The sequence below is a fragment of the Echiichthys vipera genome, assembly GCF_963691815.1.
Source record: "Echiichthys vipera genome assembly, chromosome: X".
NCBI lineage: Eukaryota > Metazoa > Chordata > Actinopteri > Perciformes > Trachinidae > Echiichthys > Echiichthys vipera.
In genome coordinates, this window is record NC_139825.1 from 10,080,109 (window position 1) to 10,102,598 (window position 22,490).

At 40.4% G+C, this 22,490-nt stretch overlaps 1 protein-coding gene across 1 annotated transcript in view; it reads right to left on the reverse strand.

Annotated features, from left to right (window-relative positions):
• Positions 1-2,040: 2,040 nt before the first annotated feature.
• Positions 2,041-22,490, reverse strand: part of mfsd4aa (major facilitator superfamily domain containing 4Aa) — a gene marked incomplete at both ends in the record, with an annotated part of 51,344 nt that continues 30,894 nt past the window's right edge. The window contains 4 exons of the mRNA XM_083939522.1: positions 2,041-2,219; positions 3,281-3,401; positions 3,755-3,825; positions 13,460-13,607. Coding sequence (XP_083795648.1) covers positions 2,041-2,219; positions 3,281-3,401; positions 3,755-3,825; positions 13,460-13,607 — 519 coding nt within the window. The remainder of the gene's footprint in view (positions 2,220-3,280; positions 3,402-3,754; positions 3,826-13,459; positions 13,608-22,490) is intronic.

Consider the following 22,490-nt stretch of genomic DNA (forward strand, 5'->3'; position numbering starts at 1 on the left):
TGTGAGTGAGCACTTTTTTCGGGTTGTCTTTGGTCAAAGGCATTTTGATTTGATTTTGTCCATATCACCCAGTCCTCTTTATATAGTAGCAGACATTATTGCTATCCCTATAATCTCAGACTGCTGTGTTTTCAGGCGCTTCATCGGGATCAACCCAGAGAGAGTCCAAGTCCAGCTGGGGAAAGATTATCTCCAAGAAAACAGGAAAAGTTGTCCAGAAGAAGTCGGTCACAGTCAAACCCCATGTGTCCAAACTTCTGAAGAATCTGATGGACTTCCAGTGGAATTTTGTATAGGTTGGTCAGTGAGTCATCGTCACAGTCACTGTTTTTACCCATTTTTTGTTTACAGTTATGTATGTGTTCTCGTTCCACTGACTAAATATGTTATATTGCACTTCAAAAACGTAGATATTTATATTGTTGAACGCTGCAGAAAAACGTGTGTGTAGCTACAGTTAACAAGCAGGGATTATTATTATTGTTATTTATTATTTATTTTTATTCTATATTTTATTATTATGTTAGTTTTAGCACAACTCAGAGTTTCAATGCAAGCACTTTAAATAACTTAACTGAAATTCAGTGTTCCATTGCAGATAATTTTGTATCTATTCAGGGCCTTAAGCGCCACAAGCTGGTTAAGCTCCATTTTACCAAGTATCTCTTGCCTACAAAACTAAGCAAATCAATTACACTAAAACAGTTGAATTTGTTTTAATCAATTGTTAACATGTTAGGTATTGCAGTTGGTGATCATTTTTAAATAAAGGTTATATAATTGATATTTTCTAAGTCTCTTCTTTTACACATTTTAAATGGCTGTATTATAATTAACTAACTCATTCAGTATACGGTATATTAAAATTGCTAAACGAGGTTACAGTGAAGACAGCGCTTAATTCATAGGAAGTGGCTTTCAGACAATAATATGCTCTATCTATAAAAATGACTGCATTGTATTATATATGGGATTATGGTTAAATGCAATTAATGAAAAACAACAATATTGCAACTACCTTGCACTAGTACTGTATACTGTGAATTCATTCAGCACTATACTGTTTAAGTCTACTGTAATTCAGTATGTGGTTTTATCACAGTAACACACCGTGAAGTAGATAACAGTAAGGGAACTGTAAAATAAACAGTAGAATGCTGGCAACCCTGCTGCCAGTATTTTACTGTGAAATCAAGGAGATACAGGATTGTACTGTAATTCAGTATGTGGTTTTTATCACAGTAACATACTGTAAAGTAGATAACAGTAGGTGAACTGTAAAATTAACAGTAGAATGCTGGCAACCCTGCTGCCAGTATTTTACTGTTAATTAACAAGACAATTGTTTACAGTGTACTATCAAAGAATGATTCATTTAACATATGAAAATGTTATTGTTTGATGTTATTGTGTCACTGACATTTAGATTATTAACTAAGAGAAAGCTAACATTATGTGTTAATGTTTGTGTATCCACTGTTTAATTCCTACACTTGGCCTGATTTGTACTGTATATGTAAATGGAAACTGATCTCTTGTCTTAGGAGATAAAGGAAAGAGGGAGTTTCTGTTTAAGCGGGAAAATGAATGCATCTCAGTATCCAGGCCACACCTTTAGATAGCAGACCCAAGCTGCCTCCTCTTTCTTTTTTCTTCTTTTTGTCCTAGTCTTGTCTTAGTTTTTGTCTTAGTCTTGTCTATTGTACAGTCTTTTATTTTGTAACATCTATCTAGTTTATTTTTGTCTTTATTTTTACAAGTAACTTCAACAAAGTTCAGTGTTTTATTTGATTAATAACATTTTATGAATCAGTCAAACCTTGTTTTAAGTCAGTGCTCATGTTTTTGAGAACAAGATAAAATAAGCTTGTGAGAAATTAGGCTTTAGTCAACAGCGTGAAGTTACCCTTTAAAGTTTATTTCAGAGTCCAGTGTTCACCAGGAGCTTGAAAGTGGCCAACTGACTCTCTCATCCCCCTAACTCTGAGCTGCCGAAGCTGAAGGATCCACAAAGACTCTTTTTGGCTTAAAGCTGAAGATTTAGGGCTCACAACGAAAGTGACCCTTGACGCTGAACATTTGTTGCCACGGTGACGCGTCCCCTATCGAGAGGCTGTTACATGCCGCCCTATTGGACAGCCCGTCCACTCCATGGCCTCTGACGAATCCTCTGACGACCCGTTTCTGCCAGCCTTGCACCTCGGGAGAGACTTGGTGTTCTGCACATCTGGAACACTGCTCTGGAGCTGTGAATACACCTTCTACAAAGCTGAGTTTGGTGAGATGACGTCGTTGGTACTTTAATGAGCAGATCTGGTGACCACTGGCTATTTGATATTAAACTTTACTTTCCATAAAGGTATGATTAGAAATTGCATTTCCATATCATAGCTTTAACCATGCCCATTCGTTTTCTTTGTTTTTCTCACGTGTGTCATTTCATGTTATAATCTATCATGTATACTATGTATGGAAATATATTCATATTTCTGTAGTAAAACTCCCAAACCCCAGCTGTTGTCTGTGAGCCTTCGTTTTGTTTTGCAAAGTTTCGAGGTCACTGTTTTACGAGAACAAACATTTTCAGATTGAGATGGATATAAATTAATGGATACAATTAATTGATAAGAGAAACTGATAGAAAAGCATCATTTTATTATTTCTTGCAGGTGACTAGGTTTCCTTAGGGCTTAGTCCACATTACCTGTCTATACGTTGGTGGTGCCCCTTTTTAATGAGGAATAATTAATTCGCCTAATTTATACTTAATAGGGTGATTAGTTAATTTATTATAATATGTGTAGTTCTCTCTTCTTATCCTACAGATGGAAATGCTTTGTTAGCATTTTCACCAATAAGCCCATTCAATAAAAGCCCACACAAAGATACATGAAATCTGATTGGAGACTAGTCTCACTTTGTCCCACGGCAACATTAAAATAGTTTATATTTGTGTACACTTTCTCTGTTAATAATTGATTGTATTACCTAACCATTTCATTATAATATTCAGATTTATCATGAATAATTCAACAGGCACATGTATTTTAAGTCATGTTAAAGAGGGGTGGAGGTGGGGTCCAAACTCTTTGACACATTTAAGCATTTAAAAATGTACTTAAAATTAAAGCAATATTTACTTTCCATAGTAACTTGTTACTTTCATAATTTGTAACTCAGTTACTAATTCAGCTATTTTTGGGGGGGAATTAGTAACTGTAACAAATTACTTTTTTAAAGGAACGTGCCGAACACTGGTGTCTTCCTGATGTGTGTTTACCTGTGTGGCCGTTACTGTGACTGTGCTGAACATAGAGGAGCAGCAGGAGCAGGCAGAAGCCGATGAATGATGATATTGTACAACACAACAAGAAAGTGTAACTGCCCTTACTATGGATCACCTGCAGTAAAACACACACACACACACACACACACACACACACACACACACACACACACACACACACACACACACACACACACACACACACACACAATAGACAAAATTATATAGAATTAAAGTGTTTGATGTCCTATTGTGTTCTTAGAAGTGTGATGGGATTTTATTTATTAGGACTTTGCAACTTTGAAAGCAATGTATTATATCCACAGAACTGGTTTAATGCTGGTAGTTTTTATTCACTCAGACACAGCAGGCCGCCACCACCACACTCTCAGCCTCTTCTTGTGAACAATAATGCGGGCAGTGAATCATTTTGTTAGTAAAATACATTCAAGAAGAAAAAACACTTACCAATCCAACAAGCAGCTGCAGCATCATCTCCCCTGTGCTGGCACTGGTCACCAGGACAGTTGTGGCACAACCTTTAATACACACACACATACACACACACACACACACACACACACACTATAGACAAAAATGGCTGTGGACACTGTACTGTCTTGGCTGCAGCATCAAGTCAGAACCCAGAAGCTCCCGGAGGAAGACTTATGTTATTGCTGTCTTTGCACCCGTCTCTACTCCTCCTTTACTTCTCTTTCTATCTCTGTCTGTCTCTGTATCTCTCTCTCTCTCTCTGTCTCTCTCCCTCTCTCAACCCAACCGGTCAAGGCAGCTGGCCGCCCTTGAAGCCTAGTTTGCCTGAGGTTTCTACCCTGTTAAAGGGTAGTTTTTTCTTACCACCCTCACCAAGAGCTCGCATATGTGGGATTGTTGGGTCTCTGTTAAGTATAGAGAGTCTGATCTTAAACCTGCTCTATTTGTGATTACTAAGTGCCTTGAGATGACTTTTGTTATGATTTGCCGCCATATAAATAAAAGTTGATCTCTTCCAATGATTAAAAAGGTTAAAGTTAAAGCCCCACTGACTTTCAGACACCTGAGTATGGGAAATGTGTCCTCGGCATTTAACCCACCCCTCAGGGAGCGGTGAGCAGCAACAGTGCCACACTCTGGAATCCTTAGGTGGGGAACCCATGCTCCTGGAGGGCCACTGTCCTGCATGTTTTAGGTTTCTCCCTGCTCTAACACCTGAGTCTGACGATTATTACCGTGCCATACCAACTTTATTTATAAAGCACTTAAAAAAAAACAACAATGGACCAAAGTGCTGTATAAGACACACACAATGTACATAAAACGAAACAGAATAAAAACAAAGAAAAAAGTGCATTTAAAATAACACTATATAAAACCAATAAAACAATTTAAAACATAGTGTTTAGGTAAAAATTTGTCAAATAATAAATAAAGATTAACAGATAAGACATCAATTTAAAACGGGGTCAAATGCCATGGAAAACAGATGGGTTTGAGGCACTTTTTAAAAACATGCAGTGGTGATGCTTGTCTGATGTCAAGAGGCAGGTCGTTCCATAGCTTTGGTGCCACAACTGAATAAGTGCTAAATTGGGGGAAAGGTTCTCACGTTTATTTATTCCACTTAACAGGTGTGCGGCAGCATTTTGTACTATCTGGAGACGGGTGATGGCGGATGTGCAAAACCCTACATATAAGGCATTACAATATTCTGGCCGACTAGTCATAAAGGCGTGAATGGTCATCTCTAGGTGTTGCCTCGAGAGAATATGTTTTATTTTTGCCAACTGCCTCAGTTGGGAGAAACTCGACTTCACAACTGCCCTGATCTGACTGTCAAGATTAAGCCCAGGATCCATTTTTATCCCAAGGTTTTTGATGTTGGGTTTTGAGTATTGGGCTAGTGAAGCTAGATCAATTGGTGGAGTGTGCCATTAAAAACCATCACCTCAGTTTTATTTTCGGCAAAATTTAAAAAGTTCAGTGCCATCCAGGCCTTTAGGTCATTAAAACATTTTAAAAGGGTTTCCAAAGAAGATGCATTTTTCTTTTTGAGGGGCAAGTAAATCTGGAAATCATTTGCATAGCAGTGGAAGGATATGCCATGTTTGCGTAATATGGACCTCAATGGGAGCAGGTATGCTCTAATGTTGAACCCCTAATACCCACCCAGTGTTCTAAAGGAGATTTTGTAGTCCACTGTATAAAACACTGCCGTTAAATCTCAAAGCAAAAGTTTGTCACTATCACCAGAGTCGTTAGCTAAAAATATATCATTAAAAACTCTCAGTAGGGCTGATTCTGTACTATGGAGATTTTAAAACGAGATTGGAATATTTTTAGACTGTTGTGTTCTTCCAGAAAGGCCATTAATTGACTATACACTATCTTCTCAAGGATTTTTGAAAGAAATGGCAGATTAGAGGTATGCCTGAAGTTTTCAGGGATTGTGGGGTCCAGGGCTGGTTTCTTAATTAGAGGCTGGGTCACTGTTTAAGCGGTTTCGGAAAAACTGCAGAATACAGACTACTGTTTATAACCGCGAGGACAGATGGACCTACAGAAGGAAAGACCTCTTTGAAGAGGGGGTTTCAGGGGAGGGACATAGTAACAGGTTCAAACTCATTAAAAATAGCAGAGCAGGGGACCAAAATGGAGGGGTCATAGGCAGGAGGAGTGATGGACGCTCTGGATGAGGAGACTTTTTCAATGAAGAAGTTTAAAAAGGTTTCACAAGTGGCAGGATATGGTTACATACCTGCAGTCTGCTGGGGGTTAAGGACTGAGTCAATGATTTTAAATAATACTTGGGGCTTGTTAGAATTTGAAAGAATGATATTTGAGAAATTAGTTCGTTTGACATCTCTCTATGTTTTGTGGTAATGTTGCCAGTGGCCCTTTAAAATTTGAAGAGACTTTATTTCTTTTACATTTTCATTCCGCTTTTCGACACTCGCGTCTGGCGGCACAAGTGGCTTTATTTAACCAAGGCTCACGTTTGGCCGTAGGCAGCTTGGTTGTTCATGGTGCCATGGAGTCTAGATTGATTTTGCAGGTTGAGTGCAACCAAGGATGGTTTCCTCCTGTTTCCTCAGGTAATTCACCGAGTGCTGACACGTTTTACAGAATAACACGCCCCCATCCGCAGTAGAATCATTGGCAAATTCATATGCCCTATCAACCGCGGTGATCCGTGTCGCTAAATGACGACGCCTCAGCTCTTCTGCTGTTAATCTGGTTTTCGACATGATTTACCGGATGATTTAAAAAGTTTTTTTCCTTTGTTTTTTTCAATATTGAAAGTTGCAGAAGGGGGGGGGGGGGGGGGGGGGGCGTCCAGGGGGGGCGAGGGGCGTTCAGGTAAAGTGCTACACTACTGTGTTAAAATTCCGCGGAGCACTGTGGCGGCAGATTCCATGGCCTGGTTTCAATAATGTCAACTATGAAATTAATACTCTGTAATGTGTAACATACACTGCAGCTACTGCAGCCACTGCAACCGCACCAATATTATTTCTGACCCCCTTAATGACATTACGGCATTCACACAGAGCTCAGCTCAAATTAAAGGGAAAACATCTGTAGACTTCTGTGCTAGTCATGGATTGTCTATAACAAATACCATGTTCGGACATAAGGACGCTCATAAGTGTAGGTTGAAGGTCGATGATCGATTTTGTGATCATATCGTCTGATCTGAGGCCACATGTTTTGTACACTCACTGTCAACTGATCACCATCTGGGGATGAGTTGAGTAGTGCAGGTGAACTGGGCAATGTTTAAAGGTTCTATTGCTGAAGCTGCGGTGGTGAGCTGTGGCCTTAAGGGGCGGTTACCCTCGATCACCATGTAGGACACTGGTGGTCAGGGAAGCTGTACGATTGAAGAAGGACACCTTCCGGGACATGTTATCCCAGAAGACTCCGGAGGCGGTTGCAAGGTACCGACAGGACTGAAGGGCTGCAGCTTCTGCCGTATCAGAGGCAAAACAGCAGGTGTGGAAGAAGTTCGGAGAAGTCCTGAAGAAGGACTTTTGGGTGGCACCAAGGTGCTTCTGGAAAACCATCTGGCACCTTAGGAGGGGGAAACTGGGAACTGTCCAACCGTTTTCAGTAATGACGGGATGGTAGTGACATTAATAATAATAATAATAATGTGGGCTTCGTAGATAATTGGCAGTCTTTCTGGGGAAAACCTGGTCTTATTAGGAGAGATGGTATTCATCCTACTTTGGAGGGTGCCGCTCTCATATCTAAGAACCTGGATGCAGTTGTTAGCCGTCTAAAACCATGACAACCCAGTGTTGGGATCAGGAAGCAGAGTCGCAGTTTAATACACCTCTCTGCGCTGCCCTTATTGCAGGTGCCCAGGAAGCAGAGTGGCAGTCTTACACACCTCTCTGCGCTCCCTGTGGAGCCTTTTCCAGCTCAGTTTGGTATACAAACACTGTCTGCCCCACGATCATTTAAATTAAACGGATCAAAAATTAACAGAAGAGGAGCTATAAAGAAAAACTTGATACAAATCAACGCAAAATCTGCGACAATGCAACAATATCAGAAAATAAAATGTGGACTTTTAAACATCAGATCTCTGTCATCTAAAGCTGTATTAGTAAACGATCTGATATCAGATAACCGTATTGATTTACTCTGTCTGACCGAAACCTGGCTACGTCCCGAAGAATATGTTAGCCTAAATGAATCCACTCCTCCCAGTCATATTAATACTCATATTCCTCGAGGCAGTGGTCGAGGAGGAGGCGTTGCAGCTATTTATGACTCAGGCCTATTAATAAACCCTAAACTAAATTATAATTCATTTGAAAGTCTTGTTCTTAGTCTTTCACATTCAACCTGGAAAACTGTGCAGCCAATTATATTTGTTATAGTGTACCGTGCTCCTGGTCCGTACTCTGAATTTCTGTCTGAATTCTCAGAGTTTCTGTCAAATTTAGTCCTTAAATCTGACAAAGTAATCATTGTAGGTGATTTTAATATTCATGTGGACAGCGATAATAATAGTCTCAGTATCGCGTTTATCTCTCTATTAGATTCGATCGGTTTTAGTCAGAGTGTACATAAACCTACTCACTGTTTTAATCACACCCTCGACCTTGTTTTGGTTTATGGTGTGGAAATTAATGACTTAATAGTCTTTCCACAGAATCCTATTTTTTAATAACTTTTGAATTCATATTACAGGACTACTCACCTCTGGGCAAAAGTGTCTACACTAGATGTTTATCTGATAGTGCTATAACTAAATTTAGGGAAGCGATTCCATCTGCATTTACTTTAATGCCTTATCCTAATATTCAAGACTCCTGCACTAACGTTAGTTTCTCTGAAATTGATCACCTTGTTGAAAGTGTTGCAGGCTCTCTAAGAACAACACTCGACTCTGTTGCTCCTTTAAAAAAGAAGATAATAAAACAGAGGAAGTTAGCTCCGTGGTATAACTCACAAACCCGTGAATTAAAACAAATATCGCGAAAGTTGGAAAGTAAATGGCGCTCCACTAAACTGGAGGAATCTCACTTAGTTTGGCAAGAAAGTCTTAAAACCTATAGGAAGGACCTCCGTAATGCCAGAGCAGCATATTACTCATCTTTAATAGAGGAGAATAAGAACAATCCTAGATTTCTTTTCAGCACTGTAGCCAGGCTGACAGAGAGCCACAGCTCTATTGAGCCATGTATTCCTATAACCCTCAGTAGTAACGACTTCATGACCTTCTTTAATGACAAAATTATAACTATTAGAGACAAAATCAACTCGCTTGGCACTATTTTTTCATCAAACCCAGGAACCTTACGAACTGTACGACCTGATATATTCTTGGACTGCTTTTCTACAGTCGACCTTAACAAATTAACCTCTACTATTTCAGCATCAAAGCCCTCTACTTGTCTCCTAGACTCTATTCCAACTAGGTTACTTAAAGAAGTGTTACCTTTAATTAGCACTCCTGTATTAGATATGATTAACATGTCTTTATCAGCAGGTTATGTACCACAGTCTTTTAAAGTAGCTGTAATTAAACCTCTTCTTAAAAAGCCCAGTCTTGATCCTGAGGTACTAGCCAACTATAGACCTATATCTAACCTTCCTTTTCTCTCTAAGATCCTCGAGAAATTAGTTGCCAATCAGTTGTGTGACTTTTTACATAATAATGAGTTATTTGAGGATTTCCAGTCAGGATTTAGAGCAAATCATAGCACTGAGACAGCACTGGTGAAAATTACTAACGACCTTCTAATAGCTTCAGACAAAGGACTTGTCTCTGTACTTGTCTTACTAGATCTTAGTGCTGCCTTCGACACTATTGACCATCACATCTTGCTACACAGACTAGAGCATCTAATTGGCATCAAAGGAACCGCACTGAGCTGGTTGAAGTCATATTTATCAGATAGATCTCAGTTTGTACATGTTAATGACAAATCCTCCATGCACACTAAAGTTAGTCACGGAGTCCCACAGGGTTCTGTCCTTGGACCGATTCTTTTCACCTTATATATGCTTCCCTTAGGAAATATTATAAGGAAGCACTCCATAAATTTTCATTGTTATGCTGATGATACACAATTATATTTGTCGATCAAACCAGAAGAAACCCATCAGTTAGATAAACTTCAAATGTGCATTAAGGAAATAAAAAGCTGGATGACCTGCAATTTTCTGATGTTAAACTCAGACAAAACTGAAGTTATTGTACTTGGCCCCAAAGGCCTCCGAAACTCAATAGCTAAAGACATTGTTACTCTGGATGATGTTGTGTTGTCCTCCAGCACCACAGTAAGGAATCTGGGTGTTATTTTTGATCAGGATATGTCCTTCGATTCTCACATAAAACTAACAACAAGGAATGCATATTTTCACCTGCGTAATATTGCAAAAATTAGGAACATTGTGTCTCAGAAAGATGCAGAGAAACTTGTCCATGCATTTGTTACTTCTAGGCTGGACTACTGCAACTCCTTATTATCAGGCTGCTCCAATAAGTCTGTTAAGAGTCTCCAGTTGGTCCAAAATGCTGCAGCTCGTGTACTAACTAAAACAAATAGAAGAGAACACATTTCTCCTGTATTAGCTTCTTTGCACTGGCTACCTGTAAAATCTAGAATATAATTTAAAATCCTTCTCCTTACCTATAAAGCTCTTATTGGTCAGGCTCCATCGTATCTTAAAGAGCTCATGGTACCACATCACCCAACTAGATCTCTGCGCTCTGAGAATGCAGGGATACTCGTCGTTCCTAGAGTCTCCAAAAGTAGAAGTGGAGGCAGAGCCTTCAGCTACCAAGCTCCTCTCCTGTGGAACAAACTCCCAAATGTTATTCGGGAGGCAGACACTGTCCCCTTATTTAAAAGTAAACTTAAAACTTTCCTTTTTGATAAAGCTTACAGCTAGGGCTTACGATAAGAATTTATTCTGCTTAATTATGCTGCTATAGGCCTAGTCTGCCGGGGGATAATACTTTTCCTGATACTCTGAGCTTCTCTCCTCTCTGTCTGTACCATTCATGTCTCATCAATGCATGTTACTAATTCAGCTTCTTCCCCGAGGCTGTTTGTGCTTTGTCGTCTCGCAGGTCTCTGCTGATCGTGGTGGTGCCTGCTGCCGTGGTCCTACATGACGCTTCCTGCTGCTATTATCACTGTTACTCATATATACTATCACTAGTTTAATAAACTATAAAATGTGTAGCTGTATCGTAGCTGCTATTGCCACTACTCATCATTGATCATGTTTGCCACCATAATTATTATCATTTTCATATTCTGTCACCTTAGCTGTGCTTGTTTCTACTATTCTGTTGTATTAACTGTCTTAACATATACGTTATATTCACATTACTATAAATATTATTATAGTTACTGTTAGGCTTTGCTTGCATCTCTGGAAGTGTGTCTGTCTGTCTCTCTCTGTCCATCTGTCTGTCTTTTCTCTCTTTCTCTCTCCTTTTCTTCCTCCCCAACCGGTCAAGACAGATGGCCGTCCTCTACAGAGCTGGGTCTGTCTGACGTTCCTGCCTGTTATAGGGAAGGTTGTCGTTGCCACCGTACTCTACAGAGGAATTGTTGGGTCTATGTAAATCATAAATAAGTCATTGAGTGTGGTCTTTACCTACTCTGTAAAGTGTCCTGAGATAACTTTTGTTATGATTCGACACTATAAATAAAATTGAATTGAATTGAATTAACTGTAGAGCCTGTGATTGTGTCATTTATCCAGGTCATCGTTATCCCTTTGACTGAAATTGCTTTGGGGATTAACTGTAGAGGTAATCGGGCAGTGGAAGGAGCACTTTTGACTAACATGCCCTCTATTGTCGAGGCAGACCTGGAGGCTGATGGGGGATCATTGTCAATATCCTTGGCGGAAGTCACTGAGGTAGTCAAACAACTCCACAGTGGCAAAGCCCCAGGGATTGATGATATTTGTCCCCAAATGCTAGAAGCTTTGGGTTAGGATGGGCTGTCTTGGTTGACACATCTCTTTAACATTGCATGGGTGTCTGAGCCAGGTTCCTCTGTTCAAAAAGGGGGACCAGAGAGTGTGTGTCAATTACAGGGGTATCACACTACTCAGCCTCCCTGGTAAAGTCTACTCCAAAGTGCTGGAAAGGAGGGTTGGTCCTTTAGTAAACAAACCAGCTCTTCACTCTCGCAAGAATCCTGGAGTAGGCCTGGGAGTATGCCTGTCCAGTCTACATGTGTTTTGTGGATCTGGAGAAGACATATGACCGGGTCCCCCGGGAGATACTGTGGGAGGTGCTGCAGGAGTATAGGGGGAGGGGGTCACTTCTCAGGGCCATCCAATCTCTGATCACTCAAAGCAAGGCTCCTTCAGGATTCTCAGCAGTAAGTCGGATTCATTCCTGGTTTGGGTTGGCCTCCGCCAGGGGTGCGCTTTGTCACCAATCCTGTTTGTGATTTGCATGGACAGGATATCGAGGCGTAGTCGGGGTGGGAAGGGGTTGCAGTATAGTGAGCTGGGGATCTCATTTCTGCTTTTTGCAAATGATGTGGTTCTGATGGCATCATCGGTCAGTGACCTTCAGCACTCACTGGATCGGTTCGTAACTGGAGTGTGAAATGGGGGAGGATAAGCAGCCGAATCTGAGCCCATGGCTCTCAGCAAGAAACCGGTGGATTGCTTACTCCAGGTAGAGAAGGAGTCCTTACCCCAAGTGAAGGAATTAAAGTACCTCGGGGTCTTGTTCACGAGTGAGGGGACGGAGTAGAGTAGAGCCGCTGCTCCTTTGCATTGAAAGGAGCCAGTTGAGGCATCTGGTAAGGATGCACCTCCCTATGTCCAGCTGGTAGGAGGCCTCGGGAAAGAACCAGGACTAGGTGGAGAGATTATATCTCCACACTTACCTGGGAACGCCTCTGGATCCCCCAGGTAGAGCTGGTTAATGTGGAAAGGGACGTTTGGGGTCCCCTGCTAGAGCTGTTGCCCCCCCCCCGCTTATAAAGGAGAATGTGATCTCTTCGATTGGTTCTAGTCAGCACACAAGCTGCTGCATTGTGGACCAATTTGAGACTCTTAACAGACTTATTGTACAAGTATGGTTAAAAGGAGTTGCTATAGTCCAGCCTAGAAGAAACAAATGCATAGTTTTTCTGCATCTTTCTGAGACACGATGTTCCTAATTTTCACAATTTTAGGCAGGTGTCTTTGTCATTAGTTTTATGTGGGAGTCAAAGGACATATCCTGAAAATGCTCTGATTCCTTATAGTGATGCTGGAGGACAACACAACACTATCCAGAGTATTATTGAGTTTCAGATAACAATAACTTCAGCTTTATCTGAGTTTAACATCAGAAAATTGCAGGTGATCCAGGTTTGTATTTCCATAATGCACACTTGTAGTTTAGCTACCTGATCGGTTTCTTCTGGTTTGATCGATAAATATGATTGGGTATCATCAGAATAACAATGAAAATGTATGGAGTGCTTCCTTATAATATTTCCTAAGGGAAGCATATATAAGGTGAAAAGAATCGGTCCAAGGACAGAACCCTGGAGAACTCTGTGACTAACTTTATTGTACATGGAGGATTCGTCGTTAACATGTACAAACTGTGGCCTTGCTAGCTAGATAACATCAGGAGCATGTGTAACAATACCAGTCAAAGTGTCAGAATGTGTGTTAGTTTACCTTTGTAGTCGAGTATGTCTTCTGTAAAGGCCAACATTGACGGGAACACACTGCTGATGTACAGTCCCAACATGAAAGTACCGACAAAGAGAAACACACAGCTGGTGTAGAATATCAAGAGCAGGCACTGCACCAGTATGACCCCCACCTGAAAGAAAGACACAAACAATTGTACCGTAACAGATGCATGTGTTCTGCTGTGAGCATCCATCAGACCACAGCTATATTTGCTCTGCAGACCATGATCAATATATTCAGTAAATATCAAAACCAAATACATTTTTGGGGCTTCTGGTGGTGTGTATGTTTGCACTGCAAGCCTTGTTGTTTTTACAGCACAAACATACAGTTTTTCAAATAAAGGCTAATAGTCAAATATTGCCTCATCTAAAATGCTAGACATCTGTAGTGATGTAAAAGTGCTCCGTTGTAGCACGTCTCTCTTCAGTCTCTGTAAACACAACTATTGAGGACAACGCTCACAGAGAATCTTTTAAGTAACAATTACTATGACAGGACATAAAGAAAAGCATAATAAGGCCACGGTCACATATGCTTCACTGGTGACTAAGGATGCACACAAGTTGACTCACCATCCACACTACTAAGTTTTCAAACTAAACAGGATCAGTAACTGAAGTATTAACTGCACCTTCTACCTAAAAAAATCTTCACCAATACAGGCATTTGAACCAAAAGCCTGACTACCAGCAGGAATGTGATATGTGATATCAACTACCAAACCTATTCAACCATTCAATGGAGAGAGGTCCTAATCAGACTGCTAAGAGCCTGACTACTGCCCAAACCCTGAACTGAACCAAAGATCTTAAGATCTTCAGCTTAGTGACAAAGTTGATATCCTCTTACCTTGACACTATAGTTGTTACCTAACTTGACTCACTTCTAATAGCCCTATGAAATGTTTTTGTTTCTTAAATGTTGTGTTTTTCATCTCAGAGCTGCCGTATTCATTGAAGCTTCACTAAAGCACTCAACATATGTAACCCCAAAAAACGAGTAACACGTGAAGATTTCAAAGCAAACAGTCGCTACAAAATGTTCTTTGTCTATTTCATCATTCAGGGGTTCAAAGGTGCAGTAGTAGGCGTTATGGCCCCACATTGATGTGTTGCAGGAAAATGATGTGAACACATGAAGGACGCAACGGAGAAATGTGCTCAATCTGACTTTTGAGTCAGCAACTCTAACTCAATCAAGGCAACTTGTCCCAAAAACACATCTCCCTTACTGCCAAAACCTGGGATCAACAATGGACCATTAAACCTTCAGTCTAATGCTCTCCCAACTGAGCTATTTTGTTGCTACATCTAAAACCTTGAAACAAAGACCGTCAGCTGTACTGTCTGTGTTAATTTAATCATTCAAGAGAACAAACATACAACAGCAGGTGTTTGTCCCCAACATGGATGTGGTGCTTTGTGGGACTAAACCCATGTAAAAGAACACAGAAACTCCAGACAGGTGAACCAAATCAGCTATGGCATTAACTGCCAAACCATTGCAAACCCATGCTGGACATTAAATGGAGAGAAGACCCAATAAGCTCTAACCATCAAGGCAACTTGTCCATAAAAGACACCTCCATTTCTGCCAAAACCTGGGATCGGACCAGGGACCTTTACAACTTCAGTCTAATGCCCTCCCAACTGAGCTATTTCGGCACAAAGTCCCAGTTTATGGTGGCTTTCAGGTACAATATCTCCACCATACAACAGCAGGAGTTAGCCCCCTACATGATATGTTGCTTTGTGGGACTAAACCCATGTAGAAGATCACAGAAACTCAAGACAGGTGAACCCAATCAGTAGTGATGTCCAAATGAAGCTTTATGAACCATTTGAATTATTTTCCACTAGATCAGGGCTGTAAATTTACAAGATGAGCATTTGTCAACACTGGAGGCCTCCTGTGCCACACTAGCAGAGAGCAACGCTAAGCTTCTGGCTAAAGTAAGTGACCTGGAGTCCAGGAGCCAGTGGAATAATATCCGAGTGATCGGCCTACTTGAATCAGTCAAGGGGCCGTGGCCGACAGCCTTCTTTGCAGGGCTGCTCATGGAGGTTTTTGGCGAAGGAATCCTGGAATCACCACACACTATTCGAGAAGCTGAAGCCAGGCTAGAGAGCATGGTAAGTTTAAAGATTTTGTTACGACTCAAATCCGCTCTTACATAGAGTTTAATGACACCCCTGATGTCAGCAGTGGCACGCTGTGGGAAGCACTTAAAGCTACTATTCAGGGACAAGTGATATCCCATATTTCTCAAATGAGAAAGGCTGAACTTGCTAGGCTGGTGGACATTGAAGAGGAACTGTTAAACTTGATGGAACATACTCCGTCTCTCCATCCCCTTCCCTCTATAAGAAATGGCTACTACCACATTCAGTACACGGCCACTTAATGACAGGTGTATTGGAGAGACAGCTGCGACAATCCAAACAAAGATTTTTTGAGCAGGGAGATAAGGCAGGGAGACTCCTGGCACAGCTAGTGCTTCTAGACCAGTGGCAGCTGCTGGTCTTTCAAGGAGGGGAAGGACATTTTTCCGGCCTACATAATAAATATGTTTGTTTTTTTATAAGTAAATTCTACCCTTCATTCCTTTTCAAGAAAATGATATGTAACCTTGTCGTACCAACTAGGTTAAGTCTTAAACGGCCTCGGCCCAGCTGGAGCTGCTGCTTATTCTTCAAAATCGCTGATTCGCTCATTTAGCTATCAATCAAAAAAGTATCCCGCCTCAGAAAGCTCATCCAATCATCATGCAGAAGCCAAACTTCCAGGCCAGCCCACTGTCCCATAGACCCCCAGAGACACTGAGCTTCCAATATATATATTATATATATAATGAATATTCATAAAGGGAGTTATTTTTTGTCAACAACTTGGCGAGATCAATCCCACAATCAATATTTCCCTTTAAAACAGCAGAAGAGGAGTTCATGTATTTGGGGATGTTTATCACCAGCTCCTTCAGGGACCTTTTTCAAAAGAACTTCCAGCTGCTATTAGATAAATGCAAGTCAGACTTGTCTAGATGGGCAGCCCTCCCCCCTGTCCCTTGCAGGCCGGGTTAATCTTATTAAGATGGTCATTGTACCAAAGTTTCTGAATCTTTTTCAACACCTCCCAATTTGTCTTAATAAATATTTTTTTTTGCTAATCTAGACCAGAAACTTAATGGTTTTATTTGGTAGAATAAACCAGCCCATATCAAAAAACATATTCTTAATTTCCCTAAACCTGGAGGGGGGCTACCACTCCCTTATCTCCACCACTCTGGGCATACAACATTAATAAACTTTTATATTGGCTCCGCGGTGGAGTCCCAGACGTCTGCCTGCCATGGGCTCATACTGAGATAACATCCTCCTCCTTAAACTCTAAACTTGTCTACACGGACGAGAACTTTACAAAGAAAACAATCTTGGCAAGAATCACCAAACAAATAAACTGAAAATTGCTCCAGAGGGAGGAAAGGACAACAGGCGAAAGCTACACTGATCTGAATAATAATCTATGAAGAGTTCACAAAATAAAACCACTCACAAGGAGGAAAAAACAAAAGGTCACAAACATAAACTATGCTGCACAGAGCTAATTAAACTACAAAAATACTCCAAGGGGAGGAAAAACAAAGGCACTATGAAATTAAACTAGCTTCTCAAGCTGACCAAAAAACTTGAAACAAAAAGAAAATCACATTTCTACAGAGGTGTTCGAGGAAACAGAAATACAAGTCAATACTTAGAGTCAATACTTAGAGACAAGACAAGGCTGTGGTAATGGCTGGCGGTTCACGTCAAGCCGATATACTCTGGCAACAAGACAGGGGAAGATGAGGACTATATACACACGGGGGAGGATGACACAGGTAGACACAATCAGGTAATCAGGGAACACAGCAGACCGGTGACACAGGTGGAAGGGCAAGTGGCCTGAAACGAGAGGAAGATTAAAATGCATGGGAAAATGATTTGGGGGTAGACATTACTGATGTCCAGTGGAGGGAAATTCTTGAACTGGTTCACTCATCCTCAATTTGCGTCAGGCACTGCCTATTACAGTGTAAGGTGCCTCGTACAGCCAATTTCACCAACGCTAAATTGGCTAAGATATACCCTAGTCCCAGTGATGCTTGTAACAGTTGTAAGCAGTCCCCAGTCAACCACACACACATGTCCTGGACGTGCCCGAGGCTTGCTGAATTTTGGTCCAATATATTCCAAACCCTCAAACAGGCTCTCATCACAAATTTGGAACCCAATACCCTGACTGCTCTTTTTGGACTCCCTCCGTCTAAAAATCTGCCCATCATTACACAACGTGTCGTGGCCTTTACCAGCCTGCTTGCCAGACATTCTCCTCAAATGTAAACATGTTTTTCCGCCGACTCATAATAGTTGGATATGTGAAATTTTCGATGTCTACAGTTAGAGAAGTTAAGATTTTCACAGAACAGATCTTTGACAGCCTTCCACAAAACTTAGGAACCACTGCTGACTCTTATTAGTAATAGTTTCACTGTTATTCCTGATGATGCTGAGGATGCTTCCTAATGCTTGGAAGGAGAGAACCCTTTTTGTGGCTTAATCAGCCCATAGCACCCTGACACCGTGGCCAGTTTAATTGCCGAACTGAACACAGGTTGCTGTTTGCTATAAAAACACAGCCACCCCCGCGGCTCCCTCTCATAGGAAGTTGACATGCGGACAGACTTCATAGCATGTCAAATGACAACATGTTTACTTCGCTTTATTTAAGTCATAATACGTGTACATTCCCTGCATATTATGGTGCCTTCTGCGTTAGGCATTTCAAACCATCCTCTCTGTAAGAATGGAACTATTATTGTCAGAATATCAGCAGGTATTTCCTCCCTTCTCCATTGATAACTACTCTTTATGTTTCTTGTTGTATGTGAGCATATGATTGAGCAACCATGTATTTCGCTTGTTTGGTAAAGCCGCTGGCTGTACTATATTTCTCACGTTGTCGTATGTGGAGAGCTTGTGGAGTAAAAAACTCTGCAGACTGTTGTTGTGCACGTTTATAAACCGGTAAGGACTGTTAGAAGCTGTGCCAAAGTCCTAGTTAAATATGTCTGGTAGTATTTTGCCTGCTGGGCTGAGCCAGAGACAATAATAGCCCAGAAATAGCCCGTCTTGTTTAAGAACAGCTGACTCAAATGGACCGCTGCTCGCATTCCTGCGTGTGATGTAAACGAAGCCACATCGTAGAAGATAATATTCTGATCACAACTATGATTCTTATCATATTACTGATACAGTGATTGAATTATTTGACATTCACTGTCTTAACTTTGCTTAGGTTTTCCCTGAAACGTCATTGTCTTGTGAAGCTGCTGTCAGGTGATTGAAACCCTAGTCCACTCTCCCTCCAGCACTAACTAAGGGTGCACTTTAAATTGACCTGTTCAACTGCGGCGCTCCAGATGCAAGGAGCACTGCTGTTGTAAGTTCACAGGGCGGGAATCTGTTGGCCGGCTATTTTGAGTTCATCTTTTTAAGAGTGTTGCCTGCCAAGGCTGTGGAGAGGGGATTAAGGAGCAGACATTGTGACGTAGTACAACCGGACAGTGACACCAGGACTGACCTTTACAGAGAGTGTCACAAGTGAGGCGGCAATTTCCCATTGCTTTCCAGTTTGCACTGTCCTTACTTCGATACTATAGGAAGTCCCTGTGCCAGTCTACATTTACAGTACAACGCATCGTCAGATCCAATGAGGATATTTGCTTTTATACAAGGTATGTTATTATACTGATTTCCCACGTCTCCCTGTGTGTTTGTGTGTGTGTGTGTGTGTGTGTGTGTGTGTGTGTGTGTGTGTGTGTGTGTGTGTGTGTGTGTGTGTGTGTGTGTGTGTGTGTGTGTGTGTGTGTGTGGACCAAATTTTTAGCTTTGCAGCCTATCCAAAAGAAACCCTATTAAATCTCCACAGACTGCTTGTCAATTAATTGCGGCTATTTCTGATGTATCTTTCTGTGGGCCTGCCTCTGAGGGATCCAGTCAATCCTTTTTTGATTCACCGGACCACCGTCAGCAGGATTATTACAGCATGAACTCACTTCTTGTATCCACTGCTGGATTCCATTCACCTGTGAATACCACTAGAATATTTCAAATCATATCTCCCACCTGAATTTGCTTCATTTCCTGACACACAGTGATCCTGGACTGCAGAGACATATTTTGTCACACCCCCTCCTCTCTGTGTCTGCATGGCGAGGTTTATTTTTTGTCTTTGTGCCTCGACACGCTGTTTTAATGTGATAAACCTTCCAATAAATTATCAGTTTGCTTGATGTTTACCATTTATTTTATTGCCTCTGGCTGGGCCACAAATACATCAGACATTTTTCTGAATAAATAGTTGCATTTTTAAATGAGCTTAACTCCCAACAGTAACATAAGGCACCATGTCAAGGTTTATAGTGATAACTAAATGCACAAGCAGGAATGTATATTTTATTTATGTTTGTATATGAATTTGATTAATTGTATTAAATAGCTTTATGTGTATATATAGTTTTTACAATTAGTCATAAAACATATCAAGAGGATTTTACTTACTTTTGGTAAAAGCAGAGTCATTTTTTATAAAATATTTGGGTAGAGGTTCATTTCTTTGGATAACTTTTTCTTATATTGAAATACAAATTCATAAAAATGATTTCTTTGCAAAACATTTGAGGTAGACCACTGGATGAACATCATGGGTTTGTAGAGAACTGTTGACATTTAACCGCACACAGGAATAGTGGCATCTGTCTGAGCTGAACACTTTAAAAAAAAGGCACCTTGTATAGGTTTGTACCAAGGGAGAATGGAGTGACTCACGTTTTCATGGAAAATGGTAAGTAAAAGTAGAAAAAGAAAAAATCCCCCTTTTCCCTGTAGTGAATTCTGTGTCCTTGTAGATCCTTTGAATGACCATGTCCTCCTTTGCAAACACAACAAAGTCACACCAGTCAGTGTAAGCTCATAAGCTTGCTGGATGCTACCACAGCACTAACATCAGTAAAAATAAATAATAATCAAAGTGAACAGCATCAGCATCACAGTTGTTACATGTGACGTGATTTCCCAACTGGCATGACCACAAACTTTATAAAAGTCAAGCAAATCATTGAGGTTACCATAGACTGTAAAATAGATAGTTTACTTTATACTACAGGGTTCGTACACCTTTTCTAAAGTCAAATTCAAGCACTTTTCAAGCACTTTCATGGTCCATTTTCAAGCTTTTCCAGCATCTTACAGCTGGGGTCAATTAAAAATTTCTATGAATACATACATATTAAAAATGATTATTTCACTTTTTTATCACATTAAAAGAGTCAGTATTACGCTATAAACAAATAAAATTGTGTCCGGTAATATCAAAAGGATAAGAAATTAAATTAAAAGTCTAATCTATATCTATTTGTTGTGAAAGAAATGCAGACACAATTTCGAGCATTTTCAAGCACTTTATCCAAAATCCAAGCACTTTTTAAACCTTGAAAACCCAACATTAAAATTCAAGGATTTCAAGCACCTGTACGAACCCTGATACTATCTATGAAGTGGACAGTTAGCAGATTACCACAGATGTCAATAGTGCTACAGGTTAGCTAACGCTAATGTTAGATTAGCTGCTGCTAACCTATCCAAAAGTGAATCTGAAAGACAGTGCTAGATGCTCATTGTATCAATAATGACAATTATAACATAATGACATGCTCTATATGAAGATACTGATCTCATATCAGTGTAATGTGTGTATATTAATCCAAAATATGTAATGCTTACAGTAGATCCTTGATCTTGCGTTTCGTCCATGTTCATCACGGTTCATCACATTACTGTCCAGTTGACTTGACTTGACTGAAATCAATGCTGAGTCAACAATAGTCAACAGCTTTCCAACAGCGCCCCTGCTGGTTGAACAGGGAGGGTGCGTTCCCTTTACATTCAAATCCAGCAGGAATTAATTGTGGATCGATCTGCGGTAGGAATGTCTCAAACTTACGTCATCGAGAGGAAAGCAAAAAGCGATCCACAAATGCAGAATCCAAATACAAAAGCACATTTATTTTCAAATCTCAAAAATGATTTTTACAAATATGTTTTTTTTTTACAAATTAGTTTATTTATATGTATTTCACGTTTTTATATGTGTATATTTGTATTAGTTTATTTATAAATCTATGCTTATATATATATATATATATATATATATATACTGTATATATATATATAAAATTTAGATATGTATTAATCTTTTTGAGACAATTCTACCTCCATAGGTTATGCAAGGTGCCACCAATTTAAATTTGAAGTTGAGGCATCACAGCTAAAACTTTTCCGCTTTGAAAACCAATTAGGCATTTGACACCTGTACACAGGGTGTTCAAAACTAGTTTGCATCACAGAATAACGTACAATTGTTACCACAACCTTACCCAGCCCTATTAGTATTCTCAAGTCTAAAATATTTACACACCTTAATAAGTGAAATTTGCAAAGGTAAATTTAACTAAGTCAAAGTAAAGTAAATAAACAGATCAACAAAACTACTTAAACAAAATTTTGCTTTATTCCTGTTACATTTAAAGACAACTTTAACAAAATGAGTGCAGCCGAAGGAAGAGACAAAGACACTGGCACTTCAACACCAACCCGTGTAACAGACCCCAAGGACCACTTGGAGACAGGCTTGATAGAACTCACACAGCAGTTGGTACCTGGTTATGTGACACATCAACTCCTTACCTGGAGGGAACCCTATCTGAGCTTGCGTGTAAAACCATAACGACACCACTTAAAGGTAGGTCCCGCAAAGAGACGCTGACATCTTTGGCTGTGGTGTTGTTTGGCAAGCTTAGACATACCACACAACTGTTAGAACAGGGTATGCATAGACGCGAGTTACAGCTACTGGAGAACAATCTCAAAACTCAATTCGACGAAACTAAGCAATCTTTAGTAGAAACCGAAAT